Source organism: Parambassis ranga, chromosome 2 (assembly GCF_900634625.1).
Source record: "Parambassis ranga chromosome 2, fParRan2.1, whole genome shotgun sequence".
Taxonomy (NCBI): domain Eukaryota; kingdom Metazoa; phylum Chordata; class Actinopteri; family Ambassidae; genus Parambassis; species Parambassis ranga.
Window position 1 is genome coordinate 1,591,448 of NC_041023.1, and position 20,301 is coordinate 1,611,748.

Here is a 20,301-nt window from a genome sequence, read left to right on the forward strand (position 1 = left end):
CGAGGGGAGGGAGGCGATAAACCTTTGTCATACATTAGCAGACAGTGAGCAAGAAAAATAAAAAAAATGAGGAGGCCGTGAAGAAGCAGAGGGATGAGCTGCGCCTTTAAACGCCCATCTGGCCCGGAGATGTAATAAAATTGACATATTGATTCCTTTGAATTTACGAATGCCTGTTTCATAAACTCCATTTCCAAAGCCGAGGCCTCTTTAGAGCCCTGTCATTTTTCCCCCAAATGGATCAATTATGTGCCCACGTAATCCTGTTACCTGAGAAACCCACGCATACTTCTCCCATTTGCGGCGCTTCAGCCGCCGCACAGACTCGCATTATGTGCACATAAACAAACTCAAGGTTTTCTCTCTCTCTCTGTGTGAGGAGGTGGGGGGTGAACACACACACACAACCTTTCTCCTAATATTCAGGGGAAGCTTTTCCTCCCCCTCTCTCCCCCTCTCTCTCCCTCCCTCCCTCTCTCTGAAGTGGTAGAAATCCCTTTTACCCCCATAAACTCCCCCCCCCCACACACACCCTGCCACCAACAAACACAAGAATCACCTCTCCTTAAAAATCACAAAATCTTTGATAAACACATCTCCAGGAATAAACACTGCACTCCTCCACCCTCTCCTCCACCTGCTGCAACTTTTCCCTACAAAGAATTTGTCAGAAATGTGTCGACAAGGCGCTCCTGACCTGCTACATGCACAACCTGTGTGAGAACAGAGGAGTCAGTGTGGCGGTAATAGCATAATAGGCAGCTACAAGTGGTCACGGGTCAAACTGGGGCGCAGGGGTTGTAAATGTTGGGAGCGCTACGGCGTGCTGTCAGGTGGAACGGAAATGTATGAAGAGCGACAGCAACGCCGGCGCACGGGAGCTCCTCTCGCTGAGCCACTACATATCTATTTTACTATCTCACACTGTTGTAAAACCAGGAGCAGAGACACACAGAGGGAGAGAGGGGGAAAAAAATCAGTCCTCGATCTTATTTTCCACACTCCGGCGAGCTACAAGCGGCTCAGTTACACTACACTTGCAGCGAACAATCAGGCTGGCAAAGGTTCACAAAACGACGGAATACCTTGTCACTTACTGCCTGACCTGTTCAGCAGAGTGACTCGAGGAGGGAAGAAGATGGAAGGGAGGAGGAGGAGGAGGAGGAGGGGAAAACATAAAATAATCATGAAGCAGCTCTGCTATGCTATGTATGAATTCCTTCACGCTCTTGTTTGCTGTGCAGTTCTACGCGTCCTTTCACACGTTTCTGCATCTGGAGTGAGGAAATAAAAAGCGGAGCAGGGTCAGCAGGGTTTGTAAAAGCTGCTTGTTGGATTCTTTTATTCCCCAAATTAACTGCAAAAAAAATAAGAGAGAGAGAAAGCGAGGCGTCTCAGGTTTGGGGAGGAGAAAGCAGCAGCATCTCGGGTGTCAGAGGAGGGTGTAAAGCACACGATTTGTCACATAGCAGCTGTAAGAAAGTTAGGGGAGCTTTGGAGGCTGAGTGAGAGAGGCGATTGTTAAAAAGTGAAGAGGAGGAAGGGGGGAGGAAGGCTGGGTGCTGGGCTTAACGGGCTGACAGGCGGCTGGGTTCTGCTCACTGGACTTAATCTAAAAGAAAAAGGCTCCAGTTATGATGAAAGGTCGACAGAGGATGTCTCAGCAAATTGGCTTTTGGAGGTTTTTTTCCTCTCTGGCTGTGGAAGCCTAATGATCTACGGCCTGCTAGCTCCCCTCTTCCTCTTCCTCTTCCTCCCACCTGTCCACACAGAAACTCTCCACTAAATCAATGCAAGAGGAGAGAGGTCGCTCAGGGAGCTTAGCATCCGATGCTAACGCGGACAGTGGATGCGGATGGAACAGCGTAGCTACGTCTTGTTCCAGGCTAATCACTGGTTGGAGTCAGATCAGGAGAAGATCTGTGGGAAGTTTTCTGGAAACTCTGAGCGAGGGTGGAGGGCGGAGGGCGGAGGGTGGAGGCCGGCAGCCGGCAGCCGACGATGAAAATGTGAAGCGTTTCCGAGAAGCGCTCTGCTTCTTATTGTCGGAGGAGCTAATTCAATATTTTGCAAACATCTTCACCTGCATGCTGGGAAAGCAGAGGAGGAGGAGGGGGGGGGAGGGGGGAGGGGGAGGAAGAGGGGGAGGGGTTGCAATCTCTGGTGTTGCACAGCCCCCCCCCCCCCCCCCTTTATAAATTACCTCATCAGTGAGTGAAATTAACACCGATTCTTGCAGGCAATTTCTCAATTTCCAATGCTAATTAGCTTTCTCTCTTTACTTTTAAATTCTGTAGCACCTGTTTAGGGGGAAGACATCTTAGGCAGTGCAGGCGCATTTAATCACAATTTTAATTAACCATCCCTGTAGATGTGAAAGAGAAGCAATTATAATGCAGATGAATGATGATTTTTCCACATTAAATTGTTTTGTTTCTTCGTTATGTTGATTGCATAAATACTGGCGCCGTTCAATTTTTATCTACTGTAATTTTGTAATTGTTTTGCTGAAAAAAAAAGGAAAAAGAAAGAAAAGACGGGGTTTGTATGCAGAGAGTTAACCCGTTCACCGCCGCCGCCGCCGCCACCTGAAAACAAACATCAGGCTTCCCGTCTTATCTCCTCTGACCTTAACAAACTCCTAATGAAAGTCATCTCCCCTCCTTCCTTCCTTCCTCGCTGTCGTCTTTTAACTTCAGCACAGATGGGAGCGACGGGAATGGACTCATAATCTTTATGTGCTCGTGAAAGTATCATTGGGTTCGACGCCGCCGCCGCTTTCATTTATTGCTCCTTGTTCTTTGGAACTTTTATTTTATTTTTTTTATACGTCAGAGCGACAAACACGCGTCCGAAGCTCCGAAGCTAACCTCGCCATCGTTAAGCTTCGCTTATTAAAACGTAACCAAAGTGCTGAAAGTGAGAAATGTCTCAGAAAGCACATGAAGGAAAAAACTCCCAGAATCCTCCTGTGCTCTATCCTCAGCCCTCCGCCACCCCCAGCAACACTCTAATCCCACTGAGCAGTGCTTTCAGTTTGCCCAAAGACCATGCAGGGGAACTCCAACGGACCAGACACACAAACACACACACTCCTTCCCTCTGTGTCGCACACTGGTGTCATCGCTCTGTATGCATACATGCAGGTTTTTATCTTAAAGGCCGAGCTGCTGGGATATCGGACGCCGCTCGCACATCTTGAACCATTCTGAGGTGCATCTTTAAAAAAAGAGAAGAAGAAGAAGAAGAAGAAGCTCCTCTTTGAATATTAGTGGAGGTAAACAGAGCATTAAATCCTGCACAACTGTGGCAGGGCCAATATGGGGCGCGGGACAATAGCTTGGCCCGGCATCTCCGAGCCTTTGTTCTCGGCTTAACAAAACTCTGCCGTCACACCGTTTTACCTCAATGCTGCCCTGTCGAAACGGCCATCAGCCCATCAGAGCACATGCAAAGCTGGCTGAGGACGGGGGAGGGAAGAGGGAGGAGGGGGAGGGAGGCAGATTAAGATAGAAGAAGAAAGAAAAAGGTGAGAGATGAAAGTGAGGAGACTGTGGCGGTCACTCAGGAGGAGGACGAGGATAAAAACACCTCCTTCACTTCATAAGGACATGTAGCAGCTGTGAAGAAGAGGAGGAGGAGGAAGAGGAGGAGGAGGAGGTGAGGAGGAGGAGCTTCAGAGACAGAACTGGAGCACTAAAAGTTTCATCACTTCAAAATAAAAGCGCACCTACAAGCACTTAACCCTAAAACTTGACCCTCCAATCACCATCTTGGACGTAGTTCAGGCTGCTCCAGTCGCCTCCCTCTCTCTCCCCCCTCTCTCTCTCCTCCTCTCTCCTCCTCTGTCAGGTTCTGGCCTGCCAATTTCCACTTGAAGCTTGACTGGGCCTGATTTGATGCAAACTACCTCAGGGTGAGGTGGAGAGAGAGAGAGAGAGAGAGAGAGAGAGAGGGGAGAGGAGGGGGGCTGAAACTGATGAACAGTTATGTCAAGTCGATTTTGCACCGTTGGGAAAAGGTAACCTCTCCGTCGGGGAGGAGACGAGCAGGCGGAGGAGGAGGAGGAGGAGATAAAGGTAACAAAAAAATAAAAAAGGACAGGGTTAGTGGAGTGGAGGCTGCTGAGGCAGAGGGGGCGTGTAATCACACCGGGGTGCACCCTCCCTCCCTCGGCGGCCTCACCTCGCCTCCCTCTGCTTAGCGCCCCGTGCTAACTGTCAGTGCGAGTACTAATTGCAGATGTGCCAGTCTGCCATCATAATAAAATCAGAGGCAGGGCGGACATTAAGCACGGCTGGCTCATTTGTGAGGCCGCTGGAAAAAGGTAGCATAAATGAATATTTCATTACCTTAATTACTAAGGAATACTCCTTTCCGCCAGTCGTGGAATGAGTGTTGCTGTAACTAATTATGAAAAGTAATAACATTAGGGATACTGTGATTGCCACTTTATAAGGCGGCGTCTGTGGCGGAGGAAAGAAGGTACACAGGAAGTCACCACGTGTCACCGCTACCTGCACCTCGGATGTCAGACACTTGTGTCTTGTGTCCACCTCGGCGGCCCCCGCGGGCACGTCCCAATGCCAGGCTGTAATGTACGAGCTCAGATAAGGAGGTGAGGAGGGGTGAGGAGGGGTGAGGAGGAGGGGTGTGAGAAAAAAGGCAGAGTACAAGGTCTGCTTTGATGGCCACGCTAACTCCAATACCCCTAAGTAGCAACAATAACAAAGTGGAGGGGAATTTATCTGAGGAATGCCGGAGCAAGACGGCCGGGCGATAAGGAAGTAGCTTCCCTGGGTGGGGGAGAAGTAATTAGAGTGGGCTGACTGGTTAGATGACTGACTGACTGACTGGATGGATGGATGGAAGCAGAGCGGCACAGAAAGTTTGAACACATGCAGGAAAATAAGAGCGGTAAACATCCTGCGGCTCGGCAGTCATAAAACCTTGACCCGAGCACAGACCACGCTGTGAGTCACAAGTCTCCACATCTGACCCCATCTTTGTCGTCTCTCATGAGCTTTCTAGGTCAGGAAACACCCTTCATCCACAGACCTGGCTTCAAGGTGTCTTCAGCTCAGAAAGCTGCAGCGCACCACCTTGCCCAAAAAACAAAAAACAACAAAACAAAAAAAACCCACTGTGGCGCCTGAAGCCACAGAAAGAGCCTCGGCGCCGCCCCCACCCGCTTGTCCTGCATGTCAGAAAGGCTGAGGACAGGCCTGTCGGTGTGATTATCCCCCCGCTACCTGAGGAGGTGTTTGTTTGACATTCGCGTTTGACAGCGACGGGACATGAGGCGTTGAGGGGAGGGGGCTCCCTCTCCAGTCAGAAGCCATTAACGCCACCTCTCAGAGAGTTTGTGTGTCCGCTGACCGCGGCGCAGCAGATGATGACATTTAAAGGGGAAGATGTTTCCTTTTGCTCTCCTTGACTCACTCTCGCCAAAGGTTAAATGTACGTTTGAATAATGAGGAGGCCCGAGCAATCTCTGACCATTTCCTCTTCCCGCCGCAGCCTCCGGTTAAGAAGGTGCTTGATCAACGGCGAGATGAAAGCGTGGAAGTGAGTGAAATTTGTGCAACCGCAAAATGACCTAATTTTGTCCTAATCTCGCCTGGCAATCGGCTGCAATTAAACCGAGATAACACATCTGAATTTACTTCCACGTAAGACGGGAAAGAGGAGGAGGGGGAGGAAGAGGAGTGGAGCACAAAGGGAAGCAGACACGTCCTCGTTAAAAAAAAAGAGAAGAAGAAGAAGAGGGGCTCACTTAGGTGGCGGAGGGAAGCGGGACACCTCCTGAATAATGAAGTGCAGGAAGAGAAAGTGAACCCTGATCAAATAGCATGTTCTATTATCCAGATTTAAAGGTAAGAAATGTGCGGCGCCGGCCCAGATTTCCAGATGTCACCGAGCCTTAATCTGCCGATCTGTTATTGATTGTTCCGCACGGCCGTGACCTTGCCAGAAGAGCTCTTCCACCCGACAATCAAACACACACATCAAAGAGTGTGTGCCTTCCCCTTAAAATGTGTGTGTCTGCGTGTGTGTGTCGACATCAGAGCAGAAAAACTGGAGGCTGCTGCTTTCAACACTTGTTTGCACAAAGGTGTCATCTCCGAAGCAGCTGCCGCAGAAAGAGAGAAGAAATTATTTTAATGGGCGATCGAGGTGATTACTCCTTTTTTTTTTTTATTCCCCCACAGAGTAACGTCATGAAGCTGCACTCAGCTGACAGCAGCGAACACACACACACAGGCAGCTGCGATGTGTTTGTTCTTTTGATTAAATCTACATTTGATGCTTTGTTGCTCCATTAAGACACGATCCTGTTTGTTAGAAGTGCAGCATGAGCAGAGCTGACAGGTGATTAATATCAAAGCAAAAGGGAAAAAAATGCAAAAAGGTGTCGTTCAACTTGTTTTTTTGTCCCTTTAATTATAAACGTTAGTTTACACCTGCTCAGCAACCTGTCGCCTGTCGCACCACGACTCCCTCACACATGGGAAAAAAGTCAGAAAAAAGAAAATCACAGGCAAGAGACGCAACAACTGAATAAGTGCAAACAGCAGGACGAGACGGAACGGATGGGCCAAATAAAGACTTTGCCTTTTCACTTGAGAAAGACTCAAATGAGGCATGATGTTTTGAAATGCAGCTTTTTCCCCTCAATGCATAAAAGATGCCGGCTTAGAGGTAAAGAGTGTACACACGTAAATGAAAAGTCCAAATGCATGCCATGATTTGCCGGACCACTGAAGTTTCAATTTCTGTGTTTGCTTTTCGTCAAAAAGGAAAACAAGGAAAGAAAACAAGCATGAAATAAAGTCAGGGAAGCAGGAGAAAGACATCTGACTGCAGGAGGAGGAGGAGGAGGAGGATGAAGAGGAGCAGGAGGAGGAGGACGAAGAGGAGCAGGAGGAGGAGAGGACCTGTCAAACCCTGAGAATAAGGAGGAGCGGAGGGCCGCTTGGTCAGAGCTCGACAGGCAGAACGCTGCTGCCACAAACACCTTTACGTCTGTCACCTTTGCTCCATCACTCTCCATCTTCTGCTCCTTTCACACCACCAGCACCACCACCACCAGCACCACCACCAGCACCCGGAGCCGCCGCTCGTCTCCGAGCCGGGCGCCGTATTTATTCATCATTTCAAAAACAACCACAACAACAACAACAAGGAAGAATCCTGAGTTCAGCCACAGTTCAGCTGCAGGAAATAAAATAAAGGAGAAGCCGGCTCCCGGCTCATGCCCACTATATATAACACATGAAAACATCACTGTGGCACAAAGAGTTAAGGTGCCTCCACAGCACGGGTTAATATCATGGCCGCCTGGTAAGGCATTATCCAGAACCTCCCTGAACAAAAGGCCCCTTTTGCAAACAGACTCCTACTTTCCCCCCTCAGTGTCCAAAGGTGTTTGCTGAAGTAAATCTGCCTAAATCCTGCGCAGCCTGGCCAGGAGGAGGAGGAGGAGGAGGAGGAGGTGGAGGAGGTGGAGGAGGTGGAGGAGGAGGGAGGGAAGGTGTACCGATAATCCTTCTTCTTAACCAGAAAGAAAGAAAGGAGAAAAAGTTCTGGGCGAGGAACAGAAAGGGAAGAAAGAAAACTGGAATCCATATCACATGATGCCATTTAAAGACCCGGGTCCACCTCCACCTCCCCTCCACCCTCCACCTCCACCCTCTCTTCCCCATCTTTGCTCAGGATTTGCATACATCCTGTCTGGGAATTTGTGATAAAGCACATTTTTTTCCAGAAGTTTCACACACACACACACCTGCTCCTGCTGTGTGATATCATCAGATTTTTCTTCTTCTTCTTCTTCTTTAAGTGTGAGTGGCCATGAATAGTGCGGGCATGCCATCTCGTAACACTATCTGTCTGTCAGGAGGGGCCCGGGTCCCTGCTAGAGTAAGGAGGCTATAAAAGGCTTGTAACCAGGGGACAACCAACAAACAACCACAAACACCCTAGTTATTTCTCTCCACCACCCACCACCTCTCCTCTCTCCATTTTCTCCCTTCCTCTTCCTCTTCTTCTTCTTCTTCTTCTTTTTTTCCCTCCTCTCCTCTCTTGCTCTCCTTTTTTTTCCTCGCCCCCCTTTTCATCTCAGGCCCTTTTTCTGATGCTGAATGCAAATGTGCAGCCCTGCTGCTGGCGGCGAAAGGGGCTGAATTGTGATTAAGAGGGAGAAGAAGAAGAAGAAGAAGAAGAAGAGGAGCTCCTTTTCTTTGTTCTCCCCCCGGGGGATGTTTACCAGGAGAGACACGGCGGATCAGATATGAAAGGCATTCAGGTCAGCATTGATGTGAGCGAAAGTGAAATCGTACCTAAGGCATTCCAAAGACCCGCGGTGTCAGGGGTCCGGGCTCGCCGTGCCTCTGCGAGTGTGTGTTCTCTGGCCGCCAGGCAGAAAATATCTTCACACACAAGCAGGGCGGTCGAGCAAAAAAAAAAAAAAAAAATAAGGGAATAAAAAAAGTGTCAAAAGTGTTTTTTTGGGAAGAGGAGGAAGAGGAGGAGGAGGAAGAGGAGGAGGGACTGATGAAAGTTTTCTGTCCAGTGTCCAGGATGGAGTGGAGATGATCATTAGTGTGTGTGTGTGTGTGTGTGTGTTTGTGGTGAGGAGGAGGAGGAGGGGGGGTGCACAGCCACAAGCCATGCTATTTGCTTTTATCTGCCTTATCAAAGCGTGTGTGTGTGTGTGTGTGTGTGTGTGTGTGTGTGTGTGTGTGTGTGTGCTGAGCTACATTCCTGATTTAATTCCTTGTGGAAAGCACATATTAGAGGGTTTGTTGAATAACATATCAGCTTGAAAGGCGAAGATATCACACACACACACACACACACACACACACACACGTGAAATAATAAAATGAATTACAATAAATTCTAAAAAAAAAAGAGAAGCGACAAACGCCGTCCCCTAAAGAGAACGTCTTATTTTTCTCCCTGCTCCGCTTCATTCATTTTTATGTGCACACTTGACTCACACACTCTGAGCAGATGGATATATTTATCTCGCTGCAGTCGAGGGAGTAAAATAAAAAAAAATGTATATATATAAAAAAAAATAAATATGAAGTGAAAATAATAAGGCCTCACGCAGCACGCCAAAGTGCGGCGTGCGTCTGCTCGTTAGCCTGCGCTGAGGAGGACCTGCTAGCCTGTCTCTGCACAGCGGTGGTGATGGGAACGCTCTGAGTAATTAAACAAAATAATCCCACTTTTCCTCCTGCAGCAGGAGAGGGAGAGAGAGAGGGGGGAGAGAGAGAGAGAGAGGGGGGAGAGCGAGGGAAGGAGCCGTCAGGAGTGTGAGGTGTCTGCTCTGGCCGCTGCCACACAATCACCAAGCCGTATGGGAATGGCAGCAGTGAATGGCGCGGCGGACAACCCCCCGCCACTATTGACGGTATAAACATGTAAATGAAACACATTACCACTGACAATCAATTGTCCGCGAGCGCCCTGCGAAACCTGCCCTCCTCCTCCTCCTCCTCCTCCTCCTCCTCCCCTCTTTTTCTCCCCCTTCTTACCCCTCCCTCCTCCCCCTCTCGCTCAGTGACGATGGCAAAAAAAAAACTGCCCCTACCTTCAGGAGGGAAAATCTGGGAATAAGAAGAGGAGGAGGAAGAGGAGGGGGTGAGAGGAGAAGAAGAAGAAGAAGAAAGGGAGCACCTTGTCCTACCCCCCCTCACCTCCCTCCCTCCCTCCCTCCCTCCTTCTATTCTTTACTGCGGGAGCTGCAAACACAACTTTAAAAAGGCAGAGGAATAATAGGGATGAACAAATTGTTTAGATTGGCAGAAATCTGGCATTGTCTGCCTGTGAAAGAACACACACACACACACACACACACACACACACACACACACTTTCCCTCATTTTTCTCCACCTGAAGCGTGAATCTGTGTGATAACCACATTCAGACGATTATATCAAACTCCAGCAGCCAGAGAGGCAGAGAGGCAGCCGGCCTCGTCCTCAGATTATGTAATCTCTCTCTCTCTCTGTGTGTGTGTGTGTGTGAAATCTAAACACACAAAAAAAAATAAATAATGGCACATCTGCACTGACATAAAGAAATGCAGACAGGTGTTTCACAGCTGGATGATGTGACAAGCAACACCTGGACGGGGCCAAACTCACTCACACACACATTTTCTAATTTATATTTTTTCTAACAACACAATTTCTCAGGTTTTTTTAAAAAAATAATAAATAAATAGATGAAATAAATATGGCCGCTGAGCTGTGGACGAGGCTTGGATCAGTCATGAAGTGTGGTTAAATAGAGCACATGACACATGAGCGGGCAGTGAGTGAGTGAAGCTCACTGTAGCACCTCCAGCCCTGCAGGCCAGCAGTCATCTGGGTGAGGATGTCATTGGTTAGGACAAGTTAGTGAGCAAAAAACGCCTCATTAATAATAATTGGCAAACACACACACACACACACACACACACACTGGCAGAAAAAAAAAGAAACAGGAGCAGGCTGTGCTGCGTTGAATTTAAAAATAAAAAATAAATAAAAGCAGGTGGCAGACAGATTATAATTTACATCCAAACATGCTGAGAAATTAGCTGTAATTGTACTTTGTGTATGTTCATCTGATTTCTCAGTTAAGGGATGCATCTGCTGAAAAATCCCCACACGTCTTAAAAAGTGTGTGTGTGTGTGTGTGTGTACGCGAGCTGCCCTTTTCTTTTCTTTTCTTTTCTAGTTTGTCCGACACACACACACATGAACACACACTTCTGCGCCCTGCCCTGCCATCCACCGAGCCAGGCAGGAAGAGGACAGAGACACAGAGACACACAGAGACACAGGGAGGAGAGTGGCCAAGCCTCAATAAGCCTCTGCATTCCCAAGGGGGGAGGAGGAGGAGGAGGGGGGGGGAGGCAGTGAGGGAGGGAGGAAGGGAGGAAGGGGGGGAATCAGAAAAATTAAATGTATGAAATCTGTATTTTCCTAAAAATACTCCGTATACACACACACACACTCTGCCAGAGCTCCGGCTCAGCTCAGCTCTCAGGGTGCGAAAAACGATATTTAGCTTTGCTAATATTATTTTATCAAATGCTACAAAAGCCAAACAGGTGGCCACAGCTACACAGGCTGCCATGTCTCTGAATGTGCCTGTTATTCTTTAAAAAGTACGCATCCACACACACAGACACACACAGACACACACAGACAGGCGTGTTTTTATATTTATAATATCCAGCTCCACTCTCATGCTCCTGTGGAACAAAATGCTTGTCTGCTATTGATTGTGTGAAATCAATAAATGAAATCTGATCTAGATAAATAACCTGTGGGGGCAGAGATTAAAAAACTGCAAATAAAACACACACACACACACACACAGAGAGAGAGAGAGAGAGAGAGAGGAGCCTATATGGAATAATCAGGAATAACGGGGCCAGGAAATGTCACTACACATTTGCCTCTTGTGGGAAAGTGTGCAGTGAAATGGAGGAAGAAAAGCAACAAATCCGCACCTCCACGCAGACCCAATTACAGCCCGGCATTTATCGGACATGTCATCCTAATTCTACAAACGATCCCTGCACTGCGATCAACTTAAAAACTCCTCAATTATCCGCCTCTCTGCAGAATCCCAGCGTCAAAATGAGGAGATGCTGCACACACACACACACAGACAGAAAAAGGCCCGAACATGCGGGGAAAGCTGCCGGATGCGTGGATGAAAACAAATCAAAACTCAAGTCACAAGATTGGACTTTTCCACGGAGCAGCAGCAGCAGCAGCAGCGGCTCCATCCCGCCACACTGGCCGCTGCTCGGTGCCCCCATGGCGGGTTGCTGTTTTGTTTGTTTCTCTCCTGGTCCCGGCAGCACCGCAACTTTTCCCCCAAGTTTCCCCCACACACACCGAAATCAGCAAATTTTCCTCATTATGAGTCAGAATCCACAGACACGCCGTGGCACAGTTTCTCCCCGGGACAGCGCTCCCTTCATCCCTGCGTAAAAAAAGAGGAGAGCGAGGCGCACCAAGCCGCGGACTCTCACACACCCCTGAACCGCAGTGGAAACCTTCAAACCAGGCTTCCATCCAAACAGACCCCCTCCCCGGCTGCGTGGTTCGTCTCCCCCGTGATTTTCTTACCGTTTTTCCGTCTCGGGTTGGCTTGTTTTCGCCTCTTACACCTGGGGCCATCCGCCATGATCTCTTGCTTCATTGATAAGTGAGTGTGGGATCAGATGGCAGCTCGCATGGACTCCAATCCTTGATTTCAGCTTGATATCTGACGGGAAACACACACACACACGCACACGCACACACACACCGCGCCTGTTAGAGTGGGGATCCACAAGAAAATGTGACTTTTTAAAAAAGGGGACAGGAGCCGTGGTGAAGGATCCGTGTCCATCTAATTTGGATTTTCATCTGATCGGCTCTGAGCTCAGCGGCACTAACAGCAGCAGCAGGAGGACAATTCTGATTTCTCCTCTTTACATGTCGTCACTCAGGACACAAAAGTTTGTTTTATTGCGCACATTTAACCCTTTTCTTATTTTGGATTTGCGCGTCAGGCATTTTTTTGCTTTCTTTTTGCGCACTCGGGTTTTTGGCACCACGAGTGAAACAGGTTAATAAATCAAAATTGTGTGACGGGAAAAAAGCGACACAGAGCCCGAGCGTGGACGCAGCCTGCGCTGTGTGGTCCGGCTCAGAGTCAGGAACTTCAATAAACACTTGGATCCGCCTGAGAAAATCGCCCTTCGAGGTTTAATAAACTGAATCCGAACTCTCCTGTCAGGAGTTAATAAATAACAGATGGGGAATAATTGTTCAAATGTGCCGGACAGGAGGAGGAGGAAGGAAAAAAATCTTTAAGGCACAAATGGCGCATAAACAAAAGCGCTGAGGCTGAGAGCGGCGGAGCTGCTGCTCGGCTCGCAGCTCGTTTATCAGCGCAAACAGCGTTATTAGGAGAAATGAATATTGAGCGGGGAGCTGCTTTGTTCTGGAGCTGGATGACAGACAGAGAAACCCGGGCAGGATGAGCAGAGCGCGGACTCACGGGCGGTTCTCTCCTCCTAAAGGACGGCGGGGCTGAGCAGCGCCAGACAGCCAGCCCCGCAAACAGCACCTTTCCCCCGGCTGTCAGGGCAGCTGCAGGGCGCCTCTGCGCCGCGGAGCCGCCACTTTTATTTCATTTATTTTTTTAAAAAAAGGGAAAAAACAGAAATCCGGGGACGCGCACCTATCTCCACCTGCGCAGGTAAGAAGTTCAGCTCCAACTCTGGCGCGGGCAGCGCGCGGAAGTTTATTATCCAACATTTGTCCAAAAAAAAAATTAAAAATAAAAAATAATAAAAAAAAACAGAAATAAAAAGTGAGGAGGCACGTACCTGCTGTTTTGTTAGGAGGCGGAAAAAGAGGAGTCTGCTGAATAGGAGCTGCGAGGAGGGATGATACCGGAGCGCGTCGGTGAGCGGATCCTTTTCCACCGGTGATAATAAAGCCTTAGAAATAAAGCCTTAGAAATAGTTGGGAGGAGGGAGGGACCGCTATTCCTGCTAGGGCAGGTTTACAACTGATGTCTTACACCCACTCCAGGAAACAAACCTGGGTAGGGACTGACGTGTTACGCCTCTTCTAATGACATTTTTTTTCTTTCCACCTCCTTTTCTTTGCCGTGTAACACAGAGGAGAAGCCCCCTGAAACGCACGCCACCTATCTTCACGGGAGGGGATAATTGAGGAGAGCCAAACGTGAGCATCTTCTGGGTTGAAGTTTTTTTCCCTCCCTCCCTCCCTCTCTCCTCTCTCCCCTCTTCTTTCTCCCCCCTCTTTTCTCTCTTTGCCCTCACTCTCCTCTCTCTTTCACCATCTCTTCTCTTTTTGAGAACTATGTCGACGCGGAGCAAAGAACAGGCGACAGTGTCTCTGTGAGTGTGAGTGTGTGTGTGTTTTCCTCTTACTTCAGTGTGTGTGTGTGTGTGTGTGTGTAGAAGGTGGAGAGAAACTTGGAGCGGCCGCAGTCATGTAAGGATTATTTTTTATATATACACATGTGTCTGATGTGCAGGGACGGCAGGATGGCAGGATGCAGGTTCGTGTCTACGCTGCGACAAAAAACACATTTTATTATAATTTATATTGAGTAGAATAAACCTGTGACGTGTTGATTCATGAGAACATTTTTAATTTTAATTATTATGACTTAAAAAACGGATTTATTGGCATTTTTCTTAAATATTGGACAAAATATGTCTTTTTTGCGTAATTATTTGTGGCACGATTGTGGGAAAGGTGTCCGTGTTGTTCCCTGTGACGTGCCTCACTGTGTGTGTTTTTATCACACATGTAAAAGTCCTTTTTTGTCACTCTGCAAAAAAAATAAAATAACAGAAATAATCCGGAGTAAAATAGCTGCGCGCACCCGGCAGCGGCGGAGCCGGCTGCAGCCTCTGTAGGAAGATTCCGGCGGCACTAAAGGAGCCGCAGAAATATCATAAAGTAGAATAAAGTGACTGTAAAGTCACTGCAGAGAGCCGCGCGCTCCCTGCAGGAATATTACTGGAATATTCCCGGATTATTAGAGTGATTTTTCCTTCTGGACGCCACTTAACAGGATGAATCCCGCATTTATTAGAGAAGTCAACCATCTCAGCCATGTCTGAGAGAGAGAGGGAGAGGGAGAGAGAGAGGGAGGGAGAGAGAGGGGGGAGACAGGGAGAGGGAAGCTCCACCTTTGCAGCTCCCTGATTGGTTATGTAAATAAAGTATTATTTTGTGTCCTGTCCTCCTGCAGTTCGCCACTGTATGGCTAATTAAATCATCAATCAAGGGGCTGAACTGGTTGATGCACCCCCCCCCCCCCCTCACCACCACCCTCACCCATCACCACCTCCACCTTCACCCCCTCCATCTCCAAAAAAAACATTCAGATGCAGCAAAATTATTATAATAATAATAATTATTATTGTTATGATGCTTATTGTTGAACTTTTCTCCAACAATTTGTTATTTGAATAATATTAATAACGCACGCGCAGAGCGGAAGTGCGTAACGCGCGGCTCTGCCTCCCCCCGTGATCCTCGGGTCGAAAAGTGGATCCAGTCCTGGGTGAATTATTGTCATGCGCAATTTACTACCACGGTGCTTGCATGTAAACGAAGCAGTCACCCCCCCCCCCTCTCTCCCCTCTCTCTCTCTCTCTCTCTCTCTCACACACACACACACACACACACACTTGAACCGTATCTCTGACTCTGGCTTCCATTCATCCAGGCGCGCCTGGAGTGGCACCTTTTTTTTCCTGTTTTCCGCACGCAGCTCTCCTCCTCCGTGGGGCCGCATGTTCACCGTGAAACCGGATTACAGTCGGTGTGTGACCTATAGGGGGACCTTGTGCTTAATGAATATATCGGGTTAAATGAGGTAGAGGGTGTGGGGGGGGGGGGGGGGGGGGGGGGCAGCAGAACATGCATGATTCATATTTACTCTCTTTCAAATTAAAAGTGTAAAATTGTTGTTATTGCTGAGGTGACCTGTCAAATTAAAAGCACTGAGAGAGTGTGTAATCTGCTTAATCTGTGTTTATTCTGTAAATAAAAATCCTGAAGCACACTCACAAGTCATTATTATTATTTTTATTATTAATAATATTTTGTGACGCTGGAAAATCAATAATTGGGAATTCACTTGGGTTTAATAGTTCTTAATGTCCAACACCTAAATTGGAGCTGTGCAGTTGTGCAGCTGTCTGCCTCGGGCGTGACTGCTGATTACCGAGATTATAATCCTAATTTTCTCTCTGCCTGTCTGTGAGTGTGGAGGAGGAGGGAGAGGAGGGAGAGGAGGGAGAGGCCCAGTTCTTGGTAAACACATAAAGACAGTTGGAATGTTTCGCAGTATTCGCAGAATGCGTCGGTCTAATTGCCACTTGTGTGTTTGTGTGTAGTCGGGTTGCGCCGCGTCAGCTGATTCGGAGCCTTTCGAAGCTTTTTTGACAAGAGCGACAGCAGGAGGATAAATGTGAAGAGACGAGGGCAGAGGTTTGAAAAAATTAATGTCCGAATAGTCCTGAAAATCAGCAGCATGTACGATTATTGGCCTGATTCAGATCTGTGAGGGTCACATGACACATCCCTCATCCATCAGACCTGACACACACCTGTGTGCATGAATGAGGAGAGAGGTAGCATCACACGCAGTGCAGCAGAGCGGAGGTCAAAGGTCAGGGGCGTGTGATCCGAGCGCTGGGAGCTGGAACATTTGTGTTAATACTTGAATTGTTGCCACAAACAGATGTGACGCTGTTCCAGGCCGAACAGTGATTCAGCCGATTTTCTTCTCTGCAGAGTTTGATTCTTATCGGGACAGAGAACGAGTCTGCAGCCTGGGAAACACACAGGCCTCATGTAAGAGGGGATTCTTAATATCTTTCAGTGGTCATCAGCATGAAAGCAGGAGCCGTTATGATTTATTGATGAGCAAAAAAAAAAAAAGTTCGGACAGAAAGTTTGGGGTAAATACAGAAAATCAAACAAAGCTGCTCTGACCGGAGAGAAGGGGACGTTTTGAAAATGTGCCTCTACAATTCAAAACAGCTGTCAAGTGGCTGCAGCTCGGCCTCTGGAGTGCGAAACCCTCTGCACACGGTCTCCTCTTTTTAATTAAAATAACGGGCCCTGTTGGTTGTTCAGACGCACCACAGAAGTATCCCAGATCACATCTCCTCCCCGCGCTTGTTTGTGGCTCTTCCAGCCTCAACAGCGACATCAAACTCCAAAAAAAACCACACATCTCTCCGCGGGGTTCGGCTCTGTGATAGCCGCCGCCGGAGCCTCCACGCCGCAGATTGACGGACAATTAAAGACGGAGAGGCGAAGGCTGCGGCGTGTGATCTGCGAGGACTCCTCAAACATGCAAAATGAATTTAGTTTACATTCGCCACGAGCAGAGAAAGAGAAAGAGAGCCGGAGCGGGAGGGAGGGGTGAGGACTCCTCTCTGAGCATTTCTGATCTCCCTCAAAGCTCACGTTGAGACGGCTGCACTGCAGATCGCTGCAGAAACAAATGCTCACACCAAAAAAGGATTGATTTCTGATGTTGTTCCTTGTTAGCTGAGAACTGAGCACAGGCGTCGACAAACGACCACTTATCTACACACACACACACAGACACACTAACATGATGTGTGTGAGAGTAAAACTTTCGGGCTAAAATCAACATTAAATTTCTGCACATTTAAGGACGAATCACGAGCAAATAAAACACGAACAGTGACGTTTTATCGACTGATAAGACGATCAATGAAGCGCCGTCACCGCCTGACGTCCCGCCGCCGCTTACTGTACATCCACCAATGAGACGGCTCTGACTCTGATAGATGCCTCTAGAAAAACTTTCTCCTCTGACATGAAGAGGAAGGAGGAAAAAAAGGAGACTTATCGCTCACTGAAATGAATAATTGACGGCGTCTCCGATGAATAATTAATCAAACATTTGAATAATTGTTGTAGCTCTAATCTCGACAGACATTTGCATATCAGCGTGCTCTTAATATCTGCCTCTGTGTATGAGTTTACATCCTCTCAGGACCCAGAGATGGATTTAAAAAGATCTGCAGAAACCTTGTCCGGCTCTTTATCCACTTCCTGAACAAAACCCGTTTCTCTGCTCTCGTATCTTATAAACACATCAGTCCTCATCTGAAGATTTGAAAGTAGAATTCATAGTTAGCATGTCAGAGGATTTTCTGTGAGCTGAAGCTGCACTGATTGGCCCAGACTCAGTCATGTGACGATGCAGCATCCTAGCATCATAGGTGCACAGATCATGTATGGCCGCTGTATTTATAGAAATAATCAGCCTGTCCCAGCGACGAAGCGAGAAGCTTTGAACCCGCGGCCTCTCCGATAAGACTCCAGCTCCTTTCAAATGCCTCAGACACACAGATCTGTTTCAAACTTTTGCAGAAAGTGGCTCCACGGTCTGCCGGCCGCACTGTAAACCTCGTTTTTTATTTTATTTTCCCCCCCCCTCCCTCAGACACGGCGTCCGTTGCTGCGTTGTCATCCACGGGCGTCTGTTATCTCCACACTCAGAGGGGGTTTTGATACGAGCTGCTGTACGGGAGGCAAATTGCTGTTGTGTTCCTGCTATCACTCTCACCTCGGACCATTTCTCTGAGCAGACGCCTCAAAAACACACAGTGTGTGTGTTTGTGTGTGTGTGTGTGTGTGTGCGTGTGTGTGTGTGTGTGTGTGTGTGTGTGTGGAGTCAATGATTCGTCTTTTGATCCTCGCGTGCTTGTTGTCAAAAGCTGCCTGGATTGAAGAGACTGTTGGCCACAATTGACTGTGACAATTAGGGCACGATCACAGCCCCCGAGTGGAGCACTTAAAGGCTAATTTACATGTCACTTTGCCGAATTAAAAAAAAAAAAAATATAGTGAGAGAAAAGATATTCTGCGTGGCTCTCCCTCCCTCCTACCTTCTCGGTTTTCTGTCTATCTACTCTTTTTTTTTATTCCTCCATGCCTTGTAAACTGTAATTTGTACACTGCTTAGGGGGAAGCGGGCAGAAGAGAGCCAACCGGCATTTCCATTTGAAAAGAGGCAATCACCAGGCCACTGCTGAGCCTATTGTCCGGCGGTGGTGGTGGCAAGGGGGGGGGGGGGGGGGTGTGGCGGCAATTTACAGGCGGTGAAGTTAACCTTCTGGTGAGGTACATTACACAGGAGGTTTACATCTATGCAGATCTTCACATGTCAGCGATGTCTGTCAGCCTGGGCCTCCTGCTGTCAGGGGGGGGGGGGGGCTGGCAACAGAACAGGTCACATCCTGTCCTAACGTTCAGCGGCCATTTTTACATCCTAGCTGCCATGTTTCCCCCAAAATTTTCATTAAGATCATGAGCATGTTATTAAGAAAATGAAGCAAATAATTGAGTTTAGCCAGCTAGCGTGCACATTCTGCGTCTGCACGAGGAGGACTAACTCTTCCTACCAGCAGGTGGCAGCAGTCTGAATCCGCAGGTAAACAAAGCGCTTGAATCGACAGACGAAAGGAGCCGCAGAAGCTAACCGATGCCAAGGAACATGTGCAAAGCATCCGAGAGAACGGCGACATTTTAAACCAACGGTTACACACTACACAGCCCCGAGTGTTGACAGAGTGCACCTTTCAGGACACAGAACTTTTGAAAGTTGTCTGAAGCGGCTGCCTCGAGCCACGAAATAACATCTTTAATCAAGTATTTATCAGCTGCAGCCTGAGAATCCCACGTCGGCCCGACAAACAGCCTTTCTCCCTCACTCCTTCCTCATGGCTGAACTTTCTTTTCTTCTGCCCTGACAGGCTGTTTGTGACAGGTGCAGAGTGTGTGTGCATAAAAGTGTGTGTGAAAGGACTCCCTCCCTTCATCCATCTCTCTCTCTCTCTCTCTCACACACACAAACACACACACACACACACACTCCTGCTGTCCTTTCAAAGAGAACACAGAGGGGACAGAGTGTGTACAGAAACAGCAGGTTGATGGGATAATGCCCATCATCTGTTGCACCGTGTCTGTATGGCACCTGTGCTGCCATAACCTGCTTTTGTAACGGCCCTGTACACACACACAGACACACACACACACACAGACACACAGACACACACACACACACACACACCTTCTAACAGAACTGTCCTGCTATGCTTGCAGCTGCTTGTTTGTGAACAAGCACACAACAGAAATAAACGGAAGAAATGCAGCGTGGGAAATGTGTCCATCTGTACATGTAAAGGTGTGTGTGTGTGTGTGTGTGTGTGTTCAGGCATACGTCAGCCCGGTCAGGGATTGTGCTGCAGGCTCACAATAATCGCTGGAATAAACTCCCTCCTCTGCTGTGAATGACCTAATCCAGATTTGATGGTCATTATATCAGGCCTGTTTCATTATGCTGTAAACATACAGCACAGATAATCTTAATCTGTGTAATGCCACTGTAAACTAGAACAGCACTGCTGTCGCACTGAAGCCACCTCTGTGTGTGGTGTGTGTGTGTGTGTTTCAGACTCGTTCAGAGTTTCATGATTCCATGATTTTTTTTGTTTTCTTTCCTGAAAACAGAGTTTCTGTCACTGATATGAGTATCAGATTGAATGTAGGTTACTAATCCCAGCGATTGAGCCTTTAATTAATTGCACAGTTTTGTAATAAGGCTGGGGGGGATTAGTGTGTGGACAGGTGGGCAGCTTTAAACCTCACAGGGCCGGACACATGTTGAGACTGATGGGAAGCCATCATCCC

The 20,301-nt window shown here is 48.1% G+C and overlaps 1 protein-coding gene and 1 long non-coding RNA gene across 6 annotated transcripts in view; one reads left to right on the forward strand and one right to left on the reverse strand.

Annotated features, from left to right (window-relative positions):
- zeb2b (zinc finger E-box binding homeobox 2b) overlaps positions 1-12,278 on the reverse strand; it is a 55,457-nt gene extending 43,179 nt beyond the window's left edge. For 2 of the 4 annotated variants that reach the window (XM_028430341.1, XM_028430325.1), the window contains exon 1: positions 12,148-12,278. In XM_028430341.1, coding sequence (XP_028286142.1) covers positions 12,148-12,220 — 73 coding nt within the window. In that variant the 5' untranslated portion in view covers positions 12,221-12,278. The remainder of the gene's footprint in view (positions 1-12,147) is intronic. The other 2 variants (XM_028430333.1, XM_028430317.1) reach the window with 1 other exon arrangement.
- A 4-nt stretch (positions 12,279-12,282) lies between these two features.
- Positions 12,283-15,421, forward strand: LOC114451603 (uncharacterized). 2 transcript variants are annotated; one of them, XR_003672209.1, is made up of 4 exons: positions 12,283-13,267; positions 13,413-13,498; positions 13,696-13,761; positions 15,284-15,421. It is a non-coding gene; the product is annotated as an uncharacterized LOC114451603 (long non-coding RNA). The 2 variants fall into 2 exon arrangements; XR_003672208.1 differs by lacking the exon at positions 15,284-15,421 and having other exon boundaries at positions 13,696-14,642.
- Positions 15,422-20,301: the final 4,880 nt, after the last annotated feature.